The sequence below is a fragment of the Aythya fuligula genome, chromosome Z, assembly GCF_009819795.1.
Source record: "Aythya fuligula isolate bAytFul2 chromosome Z, bAytFul2.pri, whole genome shotgun sequence".
Classification (NCBI taxonomy): Eukaryota; Metazoa; Chordata; class Aves; order Anseriformes; family Anatidae; genus Aythya; species Aythya fuligula.
Genome location: NC_045593.1, coordinates 2,576,439 through 2,599,830, shown reverse-complemented (window position 1 = coordinate 2,599,830; position 23,392 = coordinate 2,576,439). Strand labels below are relative to the sequence as shown.

General features: G+C 53.4%; 1 protein-coding gene across 1 annotated transcript in view; it reads right to left on the bottom strand.

Moving 5' to 3' along the window:
• Window positions 1-2,567: 2,567 nt before the first annotated feature.
• ZBTB7C (zinc finger and BTB domain containing 7C) overlaps window positions 2,568-23,392 on the bottom strand; it is a 109,314-nt gene continuing 88,489 nt past the window's right edge. The window contains exons 4-5 of the mRNA XM_032205290.1: window positions 10,552-11,754; window positions 2,568-4,961 (exon numbers count right to left, since the gene is read on the bottom strand). Of these exons, the coding sequence (XP_032061181.1) occupies window positions 4,307-4,961; window positions 10,552-11,738 (1,842 nt within the window). The 5' untranslated portion in view covers window positions 11,739-11,754 and the 3' untranslated portion in view covers window positions 2,568-4,306. The remainder of the gene's footprint in view (window positions 4,962-10,551; window positions 11,755-23,392) is intronic.

Sequence of the window (23,392 nt, the reverse complement as noted above, 5' to 3'; positions counted from 1 at the left end):
AGCATCTCCAGAAATTGCCTGCCCCCGCGACTGTACAGCACTAATCCCCTCCCAAAATGGTGTGAAAAAGCCAGGGATTGGGAGCAGGGCAGCAGCCCCACCAGTGTCAGTGGGACGATTCGCTTTGTTTTCAGGGGCTTCTGCAGGGAACTGGGCGGCTGCAGAACAGAAAGCCTCTTGCTTCCCAAAGTGCAGGCTAATTCTTTCCTTTTTTTTTTTTTTTTTTTTACTTTTTTTTAAATTTTATTATTTTTTAAATTTCTCCTGCACAACCAGAGGAAGAGGCTTTTGCATCACCCTCCCCACGGTTTCGAGGCCAGGGCAGGCAGCTGCCCATCCCGCCCGATGCTCCTTTTGCAGCAGCACCTGGCACCCCAGCACCGTTCCCCCCACCAGGGTCTGGATGCTCCAGCAGATAACAGCAGCTGTTCGGGAGCAAGAGTGTAGCCATATGTTGCTGCTAACAAGCATTTACCAAAGCTGGTTTTCTTTCCGTGATTCCCATGTGCCTGATTAGCACACAGCTCCTCCGAGCAATTTTCAGATTTTCACCCTCCCTGCAAATCTTTTTTTTTTTTTTTTTTTTTTGTGACATTATAGAAAATTGGGTTAAAAGCCACAAGGTTTGTAAAAAAATTAAAAACATATCGAAATAGCTAAAATGTAATTTAGGTGGTTTTCTTTTCTTTTTTCTTTTTTTTTTTTTTCTTTTTTTTTTCTTTTTTCTTTTTTTTTATTTTTTTTTTTTTCATTTTTGCTCAGAAACACATTGCTGGTGGGAAACACAGGAGCAGGGGTGAGATGCCCACAGCTGCCTGCCCACCCCGGGAGGTGGGATGGCATTTCCATCTTCTCACACCAGTTTTGGACTGTGCCCATGGGTCCAGACCCTGCCCCAGCACCCGATGATGGCTGAGCAGAAGGGAGGGAGCTGCGGTGCTGGGAACATCGCTCCCCACGGCGAAGGCACCAACGCATTGACAGGATGCTCAGCACCTTGTAGAGCTGCCCCACTGAAGGCTGCAGGGCCAGATTTTGGGGAGCAGAGCCCTCTTAGAGCCCTCTTACAACCCTAACATCAAGAATATCAATAGAGGGGGGGGAGAAGAGCTTCACCGTATCTCACTGTAGCTACAGGAATAGAGAGCAGTTTGTCCAAGCGAGTTTTCCAGTCCACGTGGGTCAATAGTGGATAGAAAGGTGCCACCAAAGGAGATGGATCCCAGCCCTGGGAGGTCCCAGGAGGGTGGGTGATTCACCCTCCAGCAGCGCCTGCCTCCCTCCAGAGCAGGGGCGATGGGTGGAAAGCACTTTGCATCCTCTGACACCCAAAGCCGAGGTGTCAGCATCTCGGTGTGCACAGGGGGGGCCTGTTCCTGACCTTGGTAACAGCTGAACGACGTGGGATGGGTCCCACCGCTCATACCTGGCACCCATTCTCCAGGCTTCTGCACCCCTTTCAAAAAGTAGCATGAACATAACAAGGGAATTCTGCATCTCCCTGGCTGCAGCGTGAATTACAGGCATCTGAACAGCGTCAGCTGGTGTTTCCTGCCACAGCCGGACCACGGGAGCTGGGGAGAGAAGGTGACCAAGAAGCCACCGCAGGGCGAGCTGGAGATCCCCATGTCTTCCCAGCTCGAGGCTGGGTGCTCAGCATGCCCGCGAGGCTTCCTCCACGCCAGGGTGGGCTCCCACGAGGATACCTGTGGCCTGGAGTCACCACACACCATCGAAATTGGGTTTGCTCAAGTTTTCCCTCCCCGCCCCAAAACGCGCTCGCTGCCTGCACCCGGCTCCGTGACACCCACACCAGCGCAACGGGGGAGAATCAGCCTTAACTGGGACACGGCCACCGGCATCGCCACCCAGCCACAGCCTCATAATTACTCTGGATTTCCAAAATTTGTAGGTCTGGCAAGCACATGTGGAGCCAGGGCTGTCCTGGGGGGCAGCTCAGCTTTCTCAGCTTGGACACAGGCAAGAGAACCAAGTCCCGCTAATAATTTAAGAGCATCAATTAATACAGTTTAATAAATATGTAAAAGGATCTAGTTTTTCTTCTCTTTCCATTCATTTTCTAGCTTCAATGAAAGTTAAGGGTGATTGTCCCGTGAGTAACTAAGGCAAATTTGTTTGTGTGTGTGTTTCTCCCTCCTTTTTTTTTTTTTTTTTGTTTTTGTGTTTTTTTTTTCCCCATTGTTTTGTACGTAAAGCAATCACATAAAAATAGTTATAAATAGAAAAATTGCAAATGTTTTCCCCCATAGACAAATAGAAAAAAAAAAAAAAAAAGAAACAACAAACAAGTCGAGACAAAAAAAAACAAAAAAAAACACCTTGCTTCAAGTTCTTGTAGGTTATACAGTACTTAGCTTCTTTGGATGCTTTACAATGACTCCAGATCATAGACAAAAAACACCTGAAGTAACCAGTCATCTGCAAAACGTCGCTTGTGTAAGAAGTTGATACGGACTTAAAAAAAAAAAAAAAAAAAAGAGAGTTTGATGCAGTTTTAGAAGTTCTCTTTTTTTTTTTTTTTTTCTTCTATTTTTTCTCCACCAATTTGTTGCACACAGTCCCTGCAGATTCCTTCCTGGGAGCAAGCAGCGGGCAGTTTGTGGCAGCGTTCAGCCACGCGTGGTCACAGCACGAGCATCCCTGGTGGGGGCACGGGAGGGGATGTGTCAGGCTCCCGTGGGGCGACCACCGTCCGGTCCCCACTTCAGAGCAGCAGCGTTGGCAGGCAAGCCAAGAACCTACAGAAAACAGACCTGCAGTCCTCTCGTTCCCTTTCATCCTGCTGACGTTGAAAGGGAAATGGTAAATATCTTGAAAGGTAAAGAAATAAAGAAAAAGACGTAATTTGTAACATTTACATTTTCGAGCACTGATTTCATGTATGATCACCCTACCGGGCGCCCGCAGGAAGTCGTCCTCTCATCAGATGGTGAAACGGGGGTCCCACCACGTCCGAGAGGCAGACCGCCACCAAAAGCCTACATTCTCAAAGGCATCTCACATTTTTAGGAGCTGCCAGGCCAAAGGAGGCTCACGGGGCGATTCCAGCCCACTGCCACTTTTTGGCCTCGAAGGAGAGAGGGAAGAAATATCAGGTGGGGGTGGCTGGAGCAGGGTCTGCAGGGAGCCGGGGGGGACCCCAGACCCAGCAGCCACCGTGGGCCTCCTCGAGCTCAGAGCAGCCCGTCAGACGCTATCCCCTTGTCTTTTGAAGCAACAAATGGAGAAGAAATGTGATTTCTACTTGCTTGCAAGTAGACAACCTTGCCTGCAAGAAATCTTTAGTGGCCTCCTTTTCCCCTAAAGACCCCCTCAGACCCGCAGCAGGAAAATTTGCGCACCGAATTTTTTTCTGATCAGCGTTGCAGATTCAGGGACACCCAAGTGTTTTGTAAAATTTTTGTCATCAAAATATATATAGGAATTAGGGGGCGGAGGGGGGAGGGATTAAGGACGAAAATCCAGACACGGTCAGTGGCGGCAAATTCTCACTGAGCTCTCCTGACTCTTTGGTTTGAAACGACTTTCTCATTTCAACATTCCCTCATGGTTTCTTTTCCCAAAGCAAGGGTTTAAAAAAAAAAAGCTCTGGATCAAAACATTTCTGATCCTTCCAAAAAACTTTCTTCACCTTTTTAAGCAACTGAAGGTAAAATGCTCAAAACAGGGTTTGATTCTCTGTCTGAAGTTTAGAAATGGCCAAAGAACCAAAGTAACAAAATTCCCCTTTTCCACACAGGTTTTGTCTGGAGTGATCTCCAAACAGTTTTTTTTTTTTTTTGACTGTTCAGGGTCCCAATGCGTACCGCACAGCCCCATAAAGTCGATCCCCTTTATCTCTCCAGGCTGCGGCAGTGCGGAGCTGCCCCGCTCACCCCGCTCTTCCACCAAGACCCCTCTTGGAATAAAGTGTTGTTTCCAGACACGGGAGTTTAACTGAAAACCAAAACCAAAAAGCAATGACCCCCAAAAGTCCTTTTCGGCCAAAAGGGCCGAGGAATGTAACATATCAAAACCAAGTCTGGACGGCTTGCGGGCGTCCAGTGCCCCCCATGGGTCTCCCAGCAGTGGTCCCGGGGGGGGGTGGCCATGCCCCGGACTAAGGCAAGTGACATTTTCGGGAGCATTGAGGAGAGCAGCAGCCCTGGCATGGCCTTCCCGGACAGGGCCACCGAATCTAAAGCGCCGGTGGCCACGGGTGGCAGCCGGCCGTGTCTGGCGTTGGGGTCGGCTCGCTTGGTGGGCCTGCGGGGTGGGCGAGGAAGGCAGCGGCCCCCCGTCGGGGCTAATTGCTGCCCTCCGAGATGGGAGCCACGTGGCCGAGCCCCGCCAGGCCGCTGAAGCCCGTGCTCCAGGGGTCGGGCAGCGGGAAGAAAGGCTGCGCCGCCAGGTTCTCGTTGTGGCCGAGGGTGAAGGCGAAAATGCCCGCGTTCCTCTCCATGTCCAGCTGGGCTCGCCGCAGCAGCTTCATCTGGGTGTCCTCGAACTGGCTCTCCAGCTCCTGCAGGCTGAACGCCGCCTTGGCCCCGCTCATAAAGTGCTGGGGGCTGGGGCCGGGAAGGCACACGGCAGCGGCGGCGGCGGCGGCGGCGCTGCCGAGGTGGCCGCTCATCTCCTCCAGCGCCGGGGGCACCACGAAGGCCTTGTCCACCGGCGGGCCGCCGGGGGCGAAGAGCAGGCTGGCTGCTCGCCACGCCGCCGGCTTGCGGCCCCGCCGCGGCCGTGCCAGGCGGCAGCTCTGCCGCTTGATGTGGCGGTGGAGGTGGTCGGAGCGGGTGAAGCTCTTGTAGCAGAACTCGCACTGGTAGGGCCGCACGCCCGTGTGGATGCGCATGTGGTTCTTCAGGTCGTAGTTGTGCACGAACTTGGCGTTGCAGTGGATGCAGAGGTACGGCCGCTCCCCCGTGTGCTTGCGCATGTGGATTTTCAGCTTGTCCTGCCTGCAAAAAGAAAATCGGAACGGGGGTCAGGAGGTGTGGGGTTGGGGGCATGGGTGCCATCACCCACAGGGACGGCACCCAGACGCCGTCCCAGCAGCCTGCAGGCCACCCCAACCAGCCCCAGACAGCTTGGGTTGGAACAAAAAATGACCCTAAAATAAAGCTTCATCACTCTTAGAAGAAAAAACAAATAAAGTTTAGACTAAAGGACACATCTAGACATATCTGGGCACATCTAAAGAAGTACAGCTATGTCCCTGCCTGCGACCGAGGGCGTTAGTTGAGCATAAAGAGCCTGGTAAATTAGGGATGGACGTGGTTTCAGCGGAGCCCCCTCGGTTTCTGGTTCCCTTCCCTTCCCTCCCCTACCCGTGCTGGCCGCTGGGTGTCTCAGCAGCCCGGCCTTGGAGCTGGAGGCACCGCAGGGTGCAGGGCTCTGCACCCACAGCAGGGCAGGATGCCACCCCTCTGCCTCCTCCAGCTGCACACCCCTGGGAGAAGGTTCAGACACAGCCCTGGGATGGCACAGAACCCATCCCCATGGCATTTATTTACAAAGACACAGTGTTTTATTATTTTTTTTTTCAGGTGGAAAGAAATATCTAAGATCTACAAGTTTATTCTCCCAATCTGGCTTTTTTTTTTCTTTTTTCTTTTTTTTTTCTTTTTTTTTTTGCAATATTTCCTTCTGCAGTTTACAAAATTCACAGCTAAGGCACGGATATAAAATGCAAAGCTGGCTGGAAGTGAACCGAGCCAAGCCTGCACGAGTGGTGTTCAAGGCGGAAGCTAAGTAAACAAGAAAAGTGGGAGAATTCATAATGTTTTGGGAAATGGTTTCAGTCTGATCCCTCCGACACATTAAGAAAATAGGGAGAATACATGAATAGATGGAGTCATTAATACATACAAAGTATATGAGCATTAAAAAAAAAAAAAAGGCAAAACTATACTTATGCTGGCAGATCAAACACTTCAGATTTGTAAGCTGCTGCCTACACACTAATTTCTGCCACCCTGACTGCATGAAACAGTTTTCAGCACCACCACCACCAAGCACTGTTACTTCACATGAGCCCTGACATTATTTTTGTTTTATCTGCACTGACCAGTGCCTGCCCCTGTGCACGTTTGCTGCCTGTTAATCCAGCTGTGCTTGGGGCTTGTGGCCAATGGCTCTGGGGATCTCCTTCTGGGGACTTGCAGCTCTTTGGGGTCAAGCTGGGTGCTCCCTGGTGCTCCCAAGGCCATGCAGGAACCCTGTGGCTCAGCCCTGGCTGTATTCAGTGGCCTGAGCCCCAAAACCTCCTTCCCTCACTTGCTGGTGGGGATGGATGAAGGAGGGCAGGGAAAGCACGAGCACAGCCCATAGTCTCGTGCGCAACGCCAGGCAGGGCTCCCGCGGGTCCTGCAGGCACAAAAACTGCTGCCAGCGGGGGTCTGAAAGCCTCAGGCCAGAAATACAGGGCTCCAGAAAGGAGGCAGGGAAGTGTCCCTAGCAGGAGAGCCACTTTGTCAGCAGGCGACCTTTTACTGCCTCCGGGAAATCGCAGCCCAGCCCTGCGCCGGCAGGCCGGTGCAGCTGCAGGCAGGCGGCGGAGATGCTTGCTGCCTGTAAGGAGCTTGCACTGGCTTTGGTTTTCCAAGGTTTACAGCTTGTGCAGTACTTTAGGGAGGCAGAGAAAAGCACCTCCTAGGACCCACGCCAAGCCCAGGGCCAGATCCCAAGAGCTAAGCCTGAAATTTTCAAAGACACCGTTATTCCAAGATATTAGCAAGGGCGCATTTCCCCTTGGCCTCGGCCTTCGAAAGTGCTGAAATCAGTTCTCAGAAACAGACAAAGCAGCATGGAAAATTTCAGCCGGAACGGATGATGTTCAGAGGAGCTGTAAGCAGATGAACACGGGGTCTCGTAATGTGAAGTGTTGGGAAATGTTAATAAAAAGCAGAGCCACCCGCCCCACCTATAATATAATTTAAACCTATATATGTAATGTTTAACCTAGCAGGATCGCTTTTCCTAATAAACATGCAGTGTGCCAGGACTGCATAATGTAAACACAGGCAAAGCTTTTTCAGGCTATTACCAATCTCTGTCAGCAGACGGGGAGAAACTGGATCCCGCGGCGCACACCTCTGCCCTGCCGCAGCCCTGCCGCCAGCTGCCAGTAGCCCAGGGGCTGGCAGCGAGCTCGCCTTGCCTCTGCCCATTTCTCCCCAGATATTAACCTTCAGGCGAGCTGGGCACGTCGGGAGAAGCTGACAGGTAAGGGGTGACCCTGGCTGCTGCTCTCGCGCGTGGGTCATGGGCTTTGGGCAGGCACAGGCTGCGCCGGGAGGAGCTGCAAGCGATGAGCAGGGGAGAAAGGCGCTGCTGTGAGTGTGTGAATGCCCTTAATGCAATTGTGTTAGGAGAGCGATTAGGGCTCTGCGAGCTGTCACAACACAAATAATATGAACAAATATTCTTAACCTTTCCGGCTGGAATAGTTTCTCCGTGAGCACTCTGGGGCTGTCTTGGTGGAAAAGCTGAAATATTTGCAGTTTTCTCTGGCGCTTCAGCAGCGCGCCACAGCAGATTACAACCTGAGCAGCCTTTGTTTAAGCAAAAAATTAATGAGCTATTAAATGAAGTCCTGCTTCCTGCGGGCAGCTGTCCCTGAGAGTCAGGAGTGGCAGATGCAGGTCCTTGCCATGGGATGTGGGAACCCATGGAAGTGGCGGAGAACACATCTGATGGGGAATTTTGGGGACCCCCACCCAGGGGACTGCATTTTCTCCATCTATCCCAGTGAATTTGCTCCTGCACATCTCCTTGGGCACAGAAATAATGCACAGAAGTGATTAATCCAGAAATCCCATTTCTGGAGCACAGAAAGCCTGCGCTGCCCTGCACACAGCCCCCCGGGATGCCAGGAGGGACAGTTCGGGTTCACGTCTCCCCAGCTGAGGCTCTGCTGGCTGCCCCGTGGGGCCGATGCTGCAGGAAGCCTGCGATCCCCTGTGGGAGCTCAGCACACAGCACAAGCAGCGGCGTGCAGGAAATCCTGGCAGAAATCTCTTGCTACATCTCAATCACTCCACTTCACTCAAATACGTGTCACCCTAAAGGAGAGGTCTCACACTCCAGTAATGCTGGAAAGAGCTAAAAACAAAGTAAGTACAAACAAAAACGTCAGCCTGCTATTCAAAGTGCTTCCAAATGCTTTTAGGAATAAACCGGTGTTTTGGAACGTCCACTTTGCTTAGTGCATTAAAGGAGGAAAAAAACCCTCCAGCCCTCCACTGCGTGTGAATGGCTTCATTCTCCTGAGTGATGATGGGGCGTGAGGGATGGCACTGCTGTGCTCGTCCTGATTTTGGGGGGATTTATTTTCTCCAAAACCCTTATGCTGTGTGTTCAGCAGCTACTGAGCACATGGGGGGACGTAAAGAAGCTCTTGTGTTTATGCTCACATTAGTAATGGTCCATGCTAGACCAAAAAAGAGATACATTTCCCAATGAGGGATGAGGTTTCCTTGCCTGTTCTGCCCAGATCAGGATCTGTGGCGTGGAAAACAGCTGTGACCATGGAGCTGGCCACCAGCTCTGTCAAAGCACCGCACTGATTTTGTGTGGGACGGGGAGTAAAACATCCCAAGGGCTGGAGGCACACAGCTCTGGGGAGCTGATGTCCAAAACTGAAAGGAGATCTGCTTTCACAGCACTCCTCGGGTCCTCCTCCTTCCAAAAACAACGCCAGAAGCCCCGCAAGGAGGAGCAGCTCCTCCCGTTGGAAAGGAAAGGCTCGCTGCAGGGCCAGGCTTCATCAGCCGCGGGCTCTGCGGACACGGCGCATGCCCCGGGGCCAGGACTGGCTCCAGGAGGCTTCTCCTCACCCACCGGGGGTAAGAGGCCATGTGCTGGGAGGGCTGGTAAGGTTTGAACCTCCAAGGTGCTGATTCAGCCTCCCTGTCAAAGCCTGGGCCAGGGGTCAGGATAGCTCAACTCTCACCCCAGCCCTCCTACTTCTTTTCGCAGTGGCTGTGAGTCAGGACCAACACACCCCACGCCTCAGTTTCTCCAAACAAGCTGCCCTTGTTTGTGCAGGATTTGGGGAGCTGTAGAACAAATCCCTCTGGAAGGCTCCACTCTTTTATTCCCTTGGTGGTAAGGGTGTCAGTGATGGGTCAAGCTGAGACTTTTCCTTTTTGGCTATTAGCTCCCTCAGCATCACACCCAGCACGACCCCATGCATCTGGAGGTGACAGCCACGGGGACAGCACCCACAGGAGATGCAGCCCATCACCTGCAGGCAGGAATTAGCAGCAGGCACAGCCTTTCCCCTGCAGCACCGGGGTGAGCCCGCAGGCACTGCGAATGCCCACGCCAGGCACGATGCTCCGCGCATGGTAATCCAGGGGCCGCTGCGCTAATGGAGCAGAGCATGGAAATTTATTTTCAGGTCAAATCCTCATCGTCTGCATAAATTCCACTCAAATGTTATCACAGGGACGGGAGAAGAAAAGACGGGCTGAATACAGGAGCACCCCAGGTGTCCGGCCATTGTCAGGAGCTCGGCTTTGCCTACTCTGCATATTATTTTCCTCTGGTTTGCTCGCCCCAGCCTAATGGGGCTCTCTCCCTCACACACAGCCAGGAGCTGAAATACCATGCTCTTGTCAAAAAGCTTTATTATTATGGTAAAGATTGTACTCATTAGATATTAATTATACCCAGCAAGAGCAGGTCCAGGAATCTATTTGTCTCTGCTCACCGGTTAAATTTGCCCAGGGAAGGCTCGCAGGCTGCAGCATTGGGTTTGCACAGCCCTCCCTCAGCCTGATGCATTTTTTTTTTTTATTTTTACCACCAAGGGCTCTGCCGGGGTGTGGGGAGGTGCAGGGGCTGGGTCTGGCTGCTCACACCCACCTGGCAGCAGCCAGATTGGGGCTGGTATCACCCAAGGCAATCTAGGTGATGCAGGTTGTCATTGCCACTGGGATGGGGACACCTCGCCTGTCCCCATTTCTGCGTGGCCAAGCCGAGGGTGCCCATGTCCCTCCTCTGGCCGTGGAGGGGTGGAGGTGCAGGGGTGATGAACCCACCCTGGCAGACCGAAATCTAGCAATTAGGACAGCTCCGGCCTCCGAAAGTGCAGGCAGTGTCATGTTTAAACATGTGCAACTGGGCTGTGGTCTACACTGGTGCCAAAACGATGTGCAAAACCGAAATAATTACAACCCTCAACTAAATTGCCCTCCCAGCTCAGCGCATCCCCCAGCGCATTAGGGATGGAGCTTCCTTGGCTGTCTGACCAAACGCAGCCATCTGTTTCCCAGCTCCCTCCCATCCCACTGTGGCAGATGACGGCGGGGCTGGAAATGCCCCATTACTTACCCACAATTTTGCCCGGAGAGCAGCTGCGCTCCCACCAAAAAAACAGTGGGATCCTTTTCTTCCCCCCCCCCTCTTCTCCCCCTGCCATCTCTTTCTCAAAGGGCCCGTCCCTTTCTTTGCTACGTTTTTGGGGAAAAAAAAAAGGGATAAATAGCTCGGGAACCAGCCACCACCCCCCATCCCATCGCCGCAGAGGTAGGGGATGCCCACCTGGTAAAGCGGACTTCACAGATAGTGCACATGTACGGCTTCTCCCCCGTGTGGGTCCTCATGTGCCGGGGCAGCTTCCCGGCCCCCATGATGACCTTGTTGCAGATGGGGCACTGCTGGGACGCCTTGGGCTTTATCTTCCTCTCTTCCTCCAGGGGCCAGGGAGGAAAAACTCCTCCGAACTGGGTAGCGCTGAGGAAATTGAGATAAGCGCCGTAGTCGGTCTCTGCCTTAATGTGCCCCAGGGGAGCCGCCGGGGTGTTGGTAAACATGTCCTTGAAGAAGTCATTAGGGAAAGGAGGCGGAGGTAGGTCTTCCTTCTCCTCCTCTTCCTTGATCTTCCTCTTTTTGATCACCAGGTCCAAGGGGCCGTTGTCTACTTGTGGCTCCTCGAGCTGGGGAAAGGAGCTAAAGTTGCCGTTCCACAGATGGGGGAAGAAGCTGGGGGTGAAAGGAGAGAGAGCTGGCCTCCTTTCCGGGACGGTCGCCTTCGGGTACAAGTTCTCCCTCAGCAAGGACTCGATGGAGAAGTCTCGTATCACACCCAAGTGTCCGGTGGAGTTATTGGCTGGGTAGTGATTTGGAAAGTCTTTAGGTGCTTCCGTGTATGCTTCTTCGGTAAGATCAGACTTAGAAGGGCTTTGGTGACAGCTGACTTCTTGGACATCGGTTAGGTTCTCCTGATTGACAAAATCTTCCACTTCTTCCTCCTCCTCCTCCTCATCATCATCATCATCTTCGTCGTCATCCTCATCGTCGTCGTCGTCCTCTTTGTCGTCGTCCTCTTCCACCTCTCTGTCGGGCTCCATGATTTCAAGGCATACGTTGATAATGCACTGGATCTCCAGCATCTTGGCGGCGCTGAGGATGTGCTTGACGTTCGAGGTGGTGATGGTGAGGGTCGAGGTGTAGGCAAACTCCAGGATGGCAGAAAGTGCTTCAGGCTTGACAAAGTCAATCTCGTAAACATAGGGCTGGTCTGTTAAAGTGCCGGTAGTGAAGAGTTTTTTGAAGTACTTGCTGCAGGCAGCAAGGACGGACCGATGGGTCCGGTACTCCTGGTCCTGCACGATGAGGATGACATCGCAGAGCAGGCCGTCGTGCCGCTGCTCGTTTAAGCCACACAGGACTTCGCTGCTGTGGTTTGGGAATGGGATCCCGATAAGATCTTCAATGCCATTGGCCATATTCTCATCTAGTGCCCTAGGACAAAACACAGACAGTGGGGCATCAGCACGGGGGGTCTCGATCAACAGCACCAAAACAGCCCTGCCTTCTCTCTGTCCTCTCCACTGCCCCACGTGCACCTCCAAAATCACCTGCTGCTGTTGTATCACCTTTAAAAACTCTTCCCACAACCTCTGCATCCCTCTGTCTCCTTCCTTCTCTTCTGGGTTCCCACCCCCTCCACCTCTCCATAACCACCACACGCTCCTCTGCTCTTTCCCATCCCTCCCCTGGCATCCTTGTGCAACGCTCCCTTCCTTATCCCGTTTCTTCCACGCCCTCCCGGAGCCAACATCTTTCCAGGCACATGCAGGATTTGCCCCGTCAGGAGCTATGTGGGGAAAAGGGCGATGCTGCATTGCCTCACCCTGCTGGGCACCGGCACCCACGCCAAACAGGGAGACACGGGGCTGTTTCACAACGTGCCGAAATGCTCCGAGAACAACGACCAGCCACAGAGCAAGGGCTGGGGGCAGACGACTGCAGGATAACTTCACCCGTGAGCTGAGCTTGCCCGGGCCCCACGTCTGCCCGGAGCTGTCAGCGCGCTATCGGGTGCCCCGTGCATCTGGCGGACACCTTCCCCTGCCAGAGCAGCTCCAGCTTCAAAGGGGAGATCGGAAGCAAGAAGCCCACGCCCAAAAGGGAAACATGATTTTTGCCATTTTTTTTTTTTTAATCTGCGAGATGTTTCCTCTTTCACATGGCTCCAGCAGCCCCTGCACATGAGAAATCCCAGGGAAGGAGTGTGGCTTCCTCCAGCAGGCTCTGAACACATTGCTGCTGGCACACGCTGAATATACCCAGCGGCCAGAACAACTCCGAAGGCAAAAAACCTTTGGAAGCCCCCAGGACACAGGGAGCATCCCCTCTGTGAGCTCTGCTCCTACCCCTTCCATAAGCCTGGGACCGACGGGCTCTCCATCCTGCCCCGTGCCACATCAGCATCTCTCCATCAGCACCCAAAGACCCAGGAGCCTCAGAGGGTCTTTTTTGTGCCACTGCGAGCACGTCCTGGTGCCTCCCTGCCCCACCAGCCAGCCCAGCATGGCCAGGACCCATTCCCATCACAGGAGCCTCAGGGGCTGTGCCTGGGGCTGGCGTTTTTGGCTGAGGACCACAGATCCATCCCTGCGTCCCTCAGCGTGAGCATTAGCTCCGTGCTAATTACGGCTGTTGTCTGAAACAAATTGATTCATTGCAGTGTGCTGTGCTTAACCATGTTAACCAGCTATGCTCCCCTCACAGCCCGACCCGAGCCGTACAAAATCCTCTTACAAAGCTGCCGATAAATGAAAGCAAGTCTGATGCGTCCTTCAAGGTGAGCGTGGGGTAAGAAAGAGCACCTGAGCTGGGGAGGAGGAGACACCTCCCTTTTTAGAGCCTTCTATCCTAAAAATAAGCGTGAGAAATTACACTTCTGTCCCTGTATTTGCCTTTTTCTTTTTTTTTTTTTTGGAAGGAGAATTAGCATTGAAGGGGTGTTACATGGAGGAATGCAGCCTCGTGTGAATCTGCTTTGATCTTTCGTCGCCAGATCACGCCATTAAGTGCAAAAGATCAGAAAAATGGGACATCAGACTGCCCTGCTGATTGTTTTCAGAGCTTTCCTCGCTCCTGGACACTTAGCTCTGTCCTCCCTGATTGTGCAGCATTCGCTCAGCACCAAGAGAGCAAGAATTAAGGATGTGGGAGAAGATGATTGCAACCCCCCCCCAGTTTAGCAGGAATGGAAAGGGACAGCTGCTGTGCCTAAAACGATGCCCAGCTCCCCCCCGGTGGAAATGGACTCATTTCCCTTCATCCTCCCCTCCTGGTCCTCTGGAGGTGCGGTGCTGTGAGCCGGAGCCCTTAGGAAAGCTGATAACTTCACAGGATGCTGGCAGAGCTGGGGGTGATTCACCTCACGTCAGTGGCTGGGGGGCGAGTGGGAAGAGGAGCAGCCCAGCGACCCGTTTCCATGTGCTTGCAAAAAAAAAAAAAAAAAAAAAAGGGCATTTTTTTACTCGTGGGGTGCTTGGACAGCTCAGGGCACCCAGCCCCCGAAAAATGACCCCAGAGAAATGACCTCAGGCCCCGGGAGGGGGCTGGATGTGCTCCCAGGCTGGCGCTGCCCTTCCTCCAGCTCCCTCCTCTGCCTCCTCCCTGCCTCCCCCTGCCCGAGCCAAGGGTGGGGTCCGCAGGAATAACAGGCACAGGAACAGCATCCGCAGGCCTGAGGACAAATGTCACCCCCAGGAACAAAAAAAAAAATCGCACGGGCGAACGCTGAACCGCCTGCACGGAGTGACAGAGAAAATCCCGAGCTTTAATAGCAAATGACAGCATTGTGAAAATAAACTGGGGCGGGGGGAAAGGGTGGAGGGCACCTAAAATAACCACGTCCCGAGCAGGCTGCAGAGGATGCCTTGGAACAGCGCATTTTTGGGAACGGTTGGAACTCACCCACCACTTTCTCAAATGAAAAGCCCCATTTCTGAAAGAAGGACCCTGCGAGATGCCGTCCTGCACAGGCACCAGGCAGCATGGGCAGTGACACCGGGGTCTGTGCCTGAACACAGGCTGTACGACCCTTTTACAAGCTCAGCCACGCTCCCACCAGCTTTGCCCATCCGTGCTTATTTTCCACACCAGCTCCTTCCCTCCTGTGCCTGGGGTGCTCAGCACCCCGAGGGACGGACGCTTTGGGTGCAGAGCAGCACCCAGAACCATGGCACCCACCTGCCCGCCGCATCCACCAGCCCCAAAATACACACGTGGGCTTTTTTCCTTCTTCCCCCCCGGGTTTATTTGTGCCTCATCGTAATGAGGCAATTAAGATGTGCATGCAAGATTACCCTAATCCGTCAAAATATAGCAGCTCCTTTCCGAGGGGCACGCTGACCTTCACCGCTCACGCTCCCTCCGCGTGCCCCAGCCCCGCGGCTGCTCTGTGGGTTCGGGGATGCTCCAACACCTGGGGCCAGGCCCTTTTTTTTCCCTTTCCTCCTTTTCTGTGACCTTCCCACCTGCAGGGAAAGGGGGCACGAGGACAGGGGGCTCGCAGCAGAGCCGTGCGTGCCCTCTGCTTGGAGGCACAGGGAGCCGAGATGGTTTTGGGGTCCGTAAATCCCATTCTGGAAGTGTGTTGTTTTTTTTTTTTTTTATTTTTATTAAAAAAAAAAAAAAGGGAGACGTAAAACCCAAAAAGGCAAATATTTCCTTAAGCACACCTCCCCTCCGAACATCTTGTCTCCAGCAGAACGTGTTATTAAGCCACCCACCCTCGTACCCAGCCTTTCTCCCCGCGGGCGGTGAGGTGGGGCAGCGCGCCGCTCGCCTCCCCATCCCTCCCCGGCCCTGCCGCCGAGCTGAGACGGTGAGGGGAACGTGGTGACACCAGCCCCGGCCTCCCTTGCAGGGAAATAATCAGATTTTTCAGGGCTAGGATGGACTGCAGGCCCCGCGATGCTGTGGGAGGGGAGCCGGAGTTTTACTGCCGGGCTGGGCGCCCTCCCCAGCTGCTAATAACTGGGAGCCGTCCTGCCTGGGGACAGCGGGAAAGGTGGGGGTGTTTGTTGTTTTCAGTGGTATGTCATATGTTCCTCCGCCCTAAACTGACCTCTACCCACCCCCCAAGAAAGAAAAAAATAATAATAATAAAAAAAAAAATAACACGGTGATTTTGCTTAGAGCTGGACAGGATAAGCGAGGACAAAGGTTTCCAAGGTGATGCTTCGGTGATGAAGGATGCAAAGAGGGTCAGGCTCGCAGCAAGGATGGGGAAGAAGCACCACAGGAGGCTGTGGAGGTGCAGGACAGCACCGTGAAGAGGATGCTCCACAGCCACCCACGCAGGGGCTGACTGAGGGTGCCTTCCACAGCCCTGGTGCCACCGGTGACCTCCACCCACGCTGGGAGGAGAGGGATGGGCAAGGAGCTCAGTCCAGGGTTTTGGTCAAGCTCCATAGGGCCAAAAGCCCTGGCAGTGGAGCAGGGTTTGATCATGTAATTGTCGTGGTTAGGCTTTGGGGACTGAGTGAGCGGGTAGCATTTAGCCTGGTAGGTCTCCACCGCCACCTGGATTCACCAATATTAGCATAAATCGGTGAACAAAATCCTTGGGCACACAAGGGTTTGTCCTTATCAACATCTGCTGTCCCCCTGGCAAGCGGAGCCCATGAGAACCACAAACATTTCACACACCGTACAGAACTGTTGTTTTGGGGCTGGCACTACTGGTTTCCCATAACACCACCAGAAGGACATTGTCATGTGAAGTCCCATCAAAAAATCCAAAATCAGAGGTGCAGGAGAACCTTCTCCAGCCCAACAATCCTGGCAATGCCACATTTAACCTCTTTCTCATTTTAATGACATTTAAATGACAGCCAATTTTTCCAGTTTTCCAAAATTCACGCGGAAATTAGGATTTGGACTCCACGATCCCTTCAAACTCAGGATATTTGTTTTCTATGATTCTATGACATGTTGCCCACCAAGCAGATCAGAACTGGAGGTCAGCTGTATTTCTCCACACCACTTGGGAAGTACCACGAGGACTAATTTGCTTAAGGAGCAAAACGAGGCTGCAGACACCACTCATTTGCTCGTCAAGGTGTGGAGGCACAAGCATCTGCTGTGCCCTTGCTGAATTCATCCTTGGGAACTCATCCTGGTAAGGACCAGGCACAAAGTGCAGCAAATACACATCTCAGACAAATCCATCCCTGCTGGTTAGCTGCAGCTACGGAGAGCCCAGCACCCCGTGCTTCTGCAGCTTTGCCGGTGTGCGGATGGGACCTGGTGAAGCTGCAGGCTGTGAACCAAACCCTCTCCTCCCGAGGACGTGGCTGGGTGCTCGGATGCTGCTGGTGGTGGTGGGAATTCACCGCCGTGCTGCTGCTGCCAGGACCCACCCTTAGCCCAGGGGGTGTTTAAGTTCGGGCTGTGCTCCCGCAGCGAGCTGGGAGATTTCTTGTTATTTGTGCTGGCACCGGCTCCCCTGCTGGCCCTCCAGCAGCACGATGCCTTTTGGGCTCGGCTCCTCTCCTCTCTCCCTCGCTGCTCCTCATCTCGGCAGGCTCCGGGCATCCCCAACATCCCCTTTGCTCTGTGCCAAGGTCCCATCCCGAGCCGAGCATCGTTTTGCAGAGAGCTCACAGACCTGGCAGGAGGTTTGGGGGTCCGACACCCAGCACGTGGTGGGACCGAGCCCTGGTGCCTCCTGTAATTGAAGTTTGTGCTTTGGTTTCTTTTCCTGGCCTCTTTAAAATACCCAGCGCACTTCCCAGTTCCAGAGCTTAAATAAATCTCCAGAGTCGGGAGCTGTGGGTCACCTCTGGGCAGCAGCTCGATGAAGCCTGAATGCTGCATTACAAGGCCCATCTGATGTGCTCAGCAGGTTTGGGCAAAGGGGGATCCCGGTGATAAATGACCCCGAGCAGGCAAATAAACACAAACAATTAGCGGAGCAGGACGGAAGGCGCAGCCCGGCTCCAGATGGTGTTTCGAGGGCTGCATCTACGCATGGAGCTGGGGCAAATGCCTGGAGGGGGTGCAGGGACATCTCCCACCAGACCAGGTCACAGTGCTGGAGGTGCTCAATGCCCAGCAAGATCTGAGGGCCAGGTCCCTCTTACAAGGCTCTGCGGGAGCCCTGGTGCTCTCCTGGCCACGCTTCAGTGTTTCGGGCAGGTTTTATTGTGGTATCAGCGAGCAGGAAACGATGCTGCTGCCTGCACATCTCCACTTCCCCTGCAAACGGCACGTGGAGGTGTGTGCACACAGACAGAGATGCGTTACACCTATGTGCCTGTGTGTGTGTGTGTGCAAATCCTGTGGGAGGGGGAGCGTGTCAGGCATAATGCAACCCAGTTTCCATTCATCCTGTGCAACCACTCCACTCGCATGGAAACTCACTCATGCTTCAAGTGACGCAAATCCCCTCCCACGCGGTGCTCTGCAAAAAAAAAAAATCCAGAAAGAGAGAAAAAAAAGAGAGAGAGGGAGGAAAATCCCCGCGTGTCTCATGAGGATCAGCCCCGAGCCCTTCCCCAGGGCCCTCCAGCATCTCCGGCACAGCCTGGAGGATGCCCAAGAGGGCCCAGGAGTTGGGTGACATTGTTGGTGGCATTTATCCCGTGTGCTTCTGGCTGCTCTCCCCCACCATCACCTTGCTGCCGGTGTGATCTGCCCAGCCCCTGCCACATCTTCAGCTATATGGGATGTATATATCAAATGAATTCCTACAGGCACGCACCATTACCACCCTGTGAGCCCGGCGGGGATGGGTACCTCCTTCCAGCACAGCCTTAAAAATAGCAAAAAGCCATTTCCTCCCATTCTGAGCTCTCCTGGGCTCGCCCTCCTGGGAGAAAAGGCAGCCCCTCCACTCCCCCTCAGCCAGCTCCTCTCCGCAGCCAGAGAGAGGAAAAAGGAGTTTTAAAAAAAAGGCTCCTATTGAGCGGCGCACACACTGGGTGGGTTTGCTTCCTGACAAAAAACACGACGGAAAATGTGCCCAGCTTAACCATGGAAAACTGGTTTGGCTCCCGTCTCTCCAGAGTGGACAGGATTGTGAGGGACTTGGACACGGCTCCGGGCACGGCTGTCACCAGCGCGCGGGGGGCTCCAAAAAACGCCCCAGAAAAGCCAGGAGGCTTCAAGCCGGCTGTCCCAGCCAGGCAGGGGGTGAAGGATGGGGAAGCCTCGGCCCCTCTCCCCCCTTTTTTTCTCTCCGTCCAGAGAGAGGTGCCAAAGGAACTTTACTCTTGGGGAGTAAAATGAAAAGGGTCGGAGCGCGCTAAATGAGAAGCAGATGTGCGCGCCGCGGTGCTGCTCGCGGCCTGAGTCAGCCGGCAGGGTGGGAGGGGGGTTATCGCTATTCTGGTGCTGGGTGTGGGGTACGGAAAACAAAGCCGGGAGAAGGCGGTGCAGTGTTTGAGCAGGCTTAATATCGGCTGCGGAGCAGGTACGGGCAGGCTCCAGAAACGCCGGGGTGTGAGGCTCGGCGATGGCATTCGCAGCGGCCCCGCTCCACCCCTGATCCTGCAGCCCTTCCCCAGCGCCTCCGCAGCATCCCCGGGCATCCCCGGGCCATCCAGAGGAAGGTTTCTCACTGTCCTGACCCTACTCCTTGTCCCCACATCTCCCAGCTTCATCCCCGCAGGAGGAATCATCCCCGTTCTGGTGGTGGCCAGAGATGTGCCCACTGCTGGACGCACCACGCACCCTCTCCGGAGCACCACGGTCACGGCAGCCTCATCGTGCCCTGCACAAGGGCAACCTCCAGAACCAGCACCCCGGTGCACGACTTCAGCCCCGGCATCCACATTCTGGGTTTTACAAACCCAGATTGCTCTGGGCCAAGCCCCATCACGCAAGATCAGCCTCACCTCTCACCCTCCATGGCTTGCACAGCGTTGGCTTTGGGCTCCCACGGGTTTTGGGGAGCGGTAGCGCAGCCTCACCTTGCGCTGGAGGATTTTCCTCTAAAAACGTTATTTGTCTGCTTAGCTCTCATTCATTTTTAATTGCCGTTTAAGTCCTTGAGCTCTAAGCACACGAGCTCTCCTGCTAGGGCTGGCTCAGAATGGCTCCCATGTGGACACGCGGCGTGAAGCAGAAGTGACTTTGCAAGATGCGTTCATACAAAGTGTCTGTGCACCTGCAGGGACACGGCCCTCCCTGCAGCACTGCCCTGTTATCTGTAACAGAGCAGAAGAAAAGGCCTGGCCTCAGACCACGCTGCCCCAGTACAAGGAAAAATCCATCCCCTGCCTTCAAAGAGCCTCCAACCTCACACGCCCGACCCTGTGCCACTGCAGGAGCCGAGGAGCACGAGGAAATAATAGGACAACTTTGGTCAATTTGATAGCTGCAGCACTGCCTCTAGCCGAAATGTTCAGCACCATGGTTTTGTTGATGCAGTCCAATCTTTGGGGCTGTTTCTGGTGGAGGGGTGGCACGGTGCCCTGGCTGGGAGCTGGCTCACTCCCCTGCACCGCCAGGCAGGTAGGGGCAGACGATGGGCTCCCAAACCATCCTTGAGTCCTACCGTCACCTTTCCAGAACAGCATGCCCACAAAGCCAATGCAAAAGCCCAAAGCAGAGAGGAGAGAACATCTTTTGGACCAAATCCACCCAGTTCCTGCCCTGTGAGTGTCTCATACAGCCCCGGCTCCCTGCAGCTGGGCGTCAGTCCGAAGGGCAAATACCGCATCTCCTCATCCCTCCCTGACCCGAGGAGAAGCACCATTTTTCTGCAAAGCCACACTTCTCTGAATCACTCTTCCTGACCACGCTGAAACCCCACCAAGGCACACAGATCTCTAACCCCGGAGCTGGATGTGTCTAGAGGAACCGCTGCCAGCCTGCAGCAGAGGACAGCTGGGGAGAGGAGATGGCACTTTCATCCAGGCTTCTTGTATGTAAACCAACCAGCTAATGAGCTCTCTGAAGACCACAGGTAATATATGAGCATAACCTTAGTGTGTGGCCCCAGCACTGAGCATCCAAAGGCAACTCCCTACGTTCAGGGGACAATTTAATCCATCTCTCAAGGTTATGGAGCAATTTAACTAAAGATCAGGGGTCAGATTCAGATCTCATTTGTGTCTCAACTCCTTCTGCGAGCAAAGCCCCTGGTGCCTCTACCAACCTGCTAGAAAGCTGAAAAGCAGCCGAATTGTCAGATCAGCCCTGATCCTGCAAAGCCTCACCCGCCTGAGCAATCCCTGCGATTCAGAGGGGCCCACCCCTGCCCAGCTCAGCAAATACAGCCAGAGCTGGGGAGGGCCAACAGGAAAAAAAAAAATCAACAAGATTTCACCTGGAAGAAGCAAAAGAAAAATATCTACTGGTTAGATGTTTCAGCTGAAATACATGGGAAAAAAATGACAGTTAATAGGGTTAATTGTCCAGCTGATGCTTCTGCAAAGAGCAGGGGGTGCAGGATTGGGCCCCTAAGCAAGGCAAGTCCCACATCCCAGCTGACTGCTTGCATCCGCCAGCTTACAGTCTGATTCGATTTAAAACAGCTGAGTTGTAAATGAGGCTTATAATGGAATTGGCAAATGACCCTTAAATATAGCATTGCGAACTGACAGCACTCAAAAATAATCAGGATTCAGCTCTCAGCTGGGAGAGAGCGCGGGATCAGGGGTGCTCCGTGCCACCAGGTAGGAAAGCAGCCCAAGCCAGCAGCAAGGAAACCTCAGCCTCTCCCCTGTTTAGAGGGGTGACCCTTCAAAATGAAAAAAAATAAAAGAAAAAGAAAAAAAAAAAAAAAAAAAGGAGGGGAAATAAGGAGAAAACGCAGTCCTGCTGTGTAAAGAGAGACGGTCTCGCGTGTTTGTTTTGGCCTGTGCTGGACTCCAGGCAGTTTCCAACTGGAACCCAGAAATGCTTATGGTGTTTGGATTCTGTCTGCATCCCTCCCATGACGTGAAGAGGCATTCAGGATGATGGGCTGGGATTTTTTTTTTTTCCCCTAACAACTATATTTACTGCTACATTTTGAACTCACCATGCTGTCATTACAATGTCAGCTTAAATTACATGTGCGATAACCATAGCATAAATACATGCACAAGTTCACAAAGGCTTTACAAGAAAAACATTTTCCAGGGACGCTGGAGTTGCTCACATGTCCGGACTCAAAGGAGATGTCCAAAGGAGTCTCTGAATTACAGAGCGCTGGCTGCAGCCAGGATTTGGCCTGCTGGGGCTGAACAGATGGATTTTACGCTTCTGTTGGGCTTTGCCGGGTAAAGCCTACTCTTATTTCTCCTGGTGTAACCACGGGTTGACTCCAGGGGTTTAACTGATGCTGTTCTGGATTTTGTTGATCCCCTTCCACACATACAGCCCCTTCAGGCTGCGGACAGATGCTCTCTCCTGGGCCAAGATTTGCCATAAGAAACTACCTCAGCTTCCAGTGCTGGCCCAGAGGTAACCAACCACCCCTCGCAGCTCTTCCTTTTCCATAAGCCCCCTTGGCTCCCAGCTCCTAGACAGAGAGCGTCTTGCTGAGCACCCCTTGCTCTCCTACAGAGAGGGAAATGCAGCCTCTGAAACATCCCAAACAGCACCACAGAATCGTGGATGGGCTCACACCATTCCTTTGTCCTGCCCTGGAGAGCAGCAGCTCATTTTACCTTGCATTCCCCAGCACTTCACCGCCTGCATTTTGCATTTGGCTGCACAGGTATGTCAGCCTCTAGTTAAATGCACCACTGTGAATTCCCTCTAGCTGAGAAACATTCCTTAGATAAAGGGTCACAATAAGACAAGACCTCTGGGAAGATCCACCTCTCCGTCCACCCCTCCAGCCTCCCATCTCTGGCGCTTCTAATCCACCTTATGCCGCCGTTTCATCTAGGCTCCACATTAGCAAAATAACCCTGATGGCATTTTAATTTATTCCCCTCATTTGTCTGTGAAAGCGCTCATCAAAACGACCCTAAACACCTCGCATTTTATGTGGCTTTTTTTTTTGTACCCACCTATCTGCATTCAGCCCTTCCTAGCCAGGGGCAGGGACCCGGGGCTTGCCAGCACCGCACTTCAAAGCGGCACGCTGGCACTCGCCGCAGCCCCAGCCGGCATCAATCAGCAGCACCGCGGCACACCGGGGCTTTCCTTGCCCGAGTCGGTGCTTCAAAAATGTTTGTGAGAGCACTTAGGACCCGCTCTGACCGCTGCCTCTGTTTGCAAAGCCTGCCCCGAGGTCGGTGCCAGGCGCAGGGGAGCTGCGCCCGCAGTGCCGGGGGGTAGCAGTGGGCGCGCTCCCCGCACACAGGGCAGAGGCTGGAGACCCGTGTTTGTAGCTGGACCCTTCCTGATGGGGAAAAAAGGGACTTCTGGGGATGGCATGGGAAGGAAAATGGGGCTGCAGGTTTTCCAGATGGAGATGTCAGAGTCTGAATTCTGCCTCCATGGCTGATGAAGACCAAGCACCATACCAAGTGCGACAGCGGATGCAAAGCTCAGAGCTGGGGGAAACGGCTGCAGCAGGAGGAGTTTTTAGGGAGATGGGAGGCCAAAATGCACATTTTCCTTTCCTTTCCCTTGAGCTATGGCCTCAGCAACAGGTAGGTCCTGAGCGACTGAGGTTGGGTTTCCACTCTTCCAAATGGCATTGCAGGCTCAGAGCTCGCCACGGAGCTGCTGGCATTGTAAAGGCAGAGCCTGGCTACAGCACTTTGCAAGCCCAAGCACTCCACAAGGCCTTATAAAAAGCATGTTATGTAGGAAAAGATATGATCCAGTTAAACATCCAGAGCTCCTCAGTGCTGCCTGTGCCAAGGTACATGCTCCTTTATGGCATGCACATGAAGTGCGTGCATCAGAGAATATTTTTACAGCGCTGTCTTTTCTTCCATTTATTTTAAGGAACAGAGTGTGGTTTCCTCCACTGCGTTTCTCATATTATGCTTAAAAATAAAATTTGAACCTACATCAAACCAAACAGCTTCTTGCCCAAAGTGGTAAAAAAAAAAAAAAAAAAAAAAAAAAAGCCTCTTGTATGGTGAACCCATCGGGAGGGAGAACACAAGTCCCTCTGTGGCTGCTCGCAGCCATGAAGAGCCAGCACAAGATTTGTGCACCCCTTCTGCTGCCGCAGGAGGCT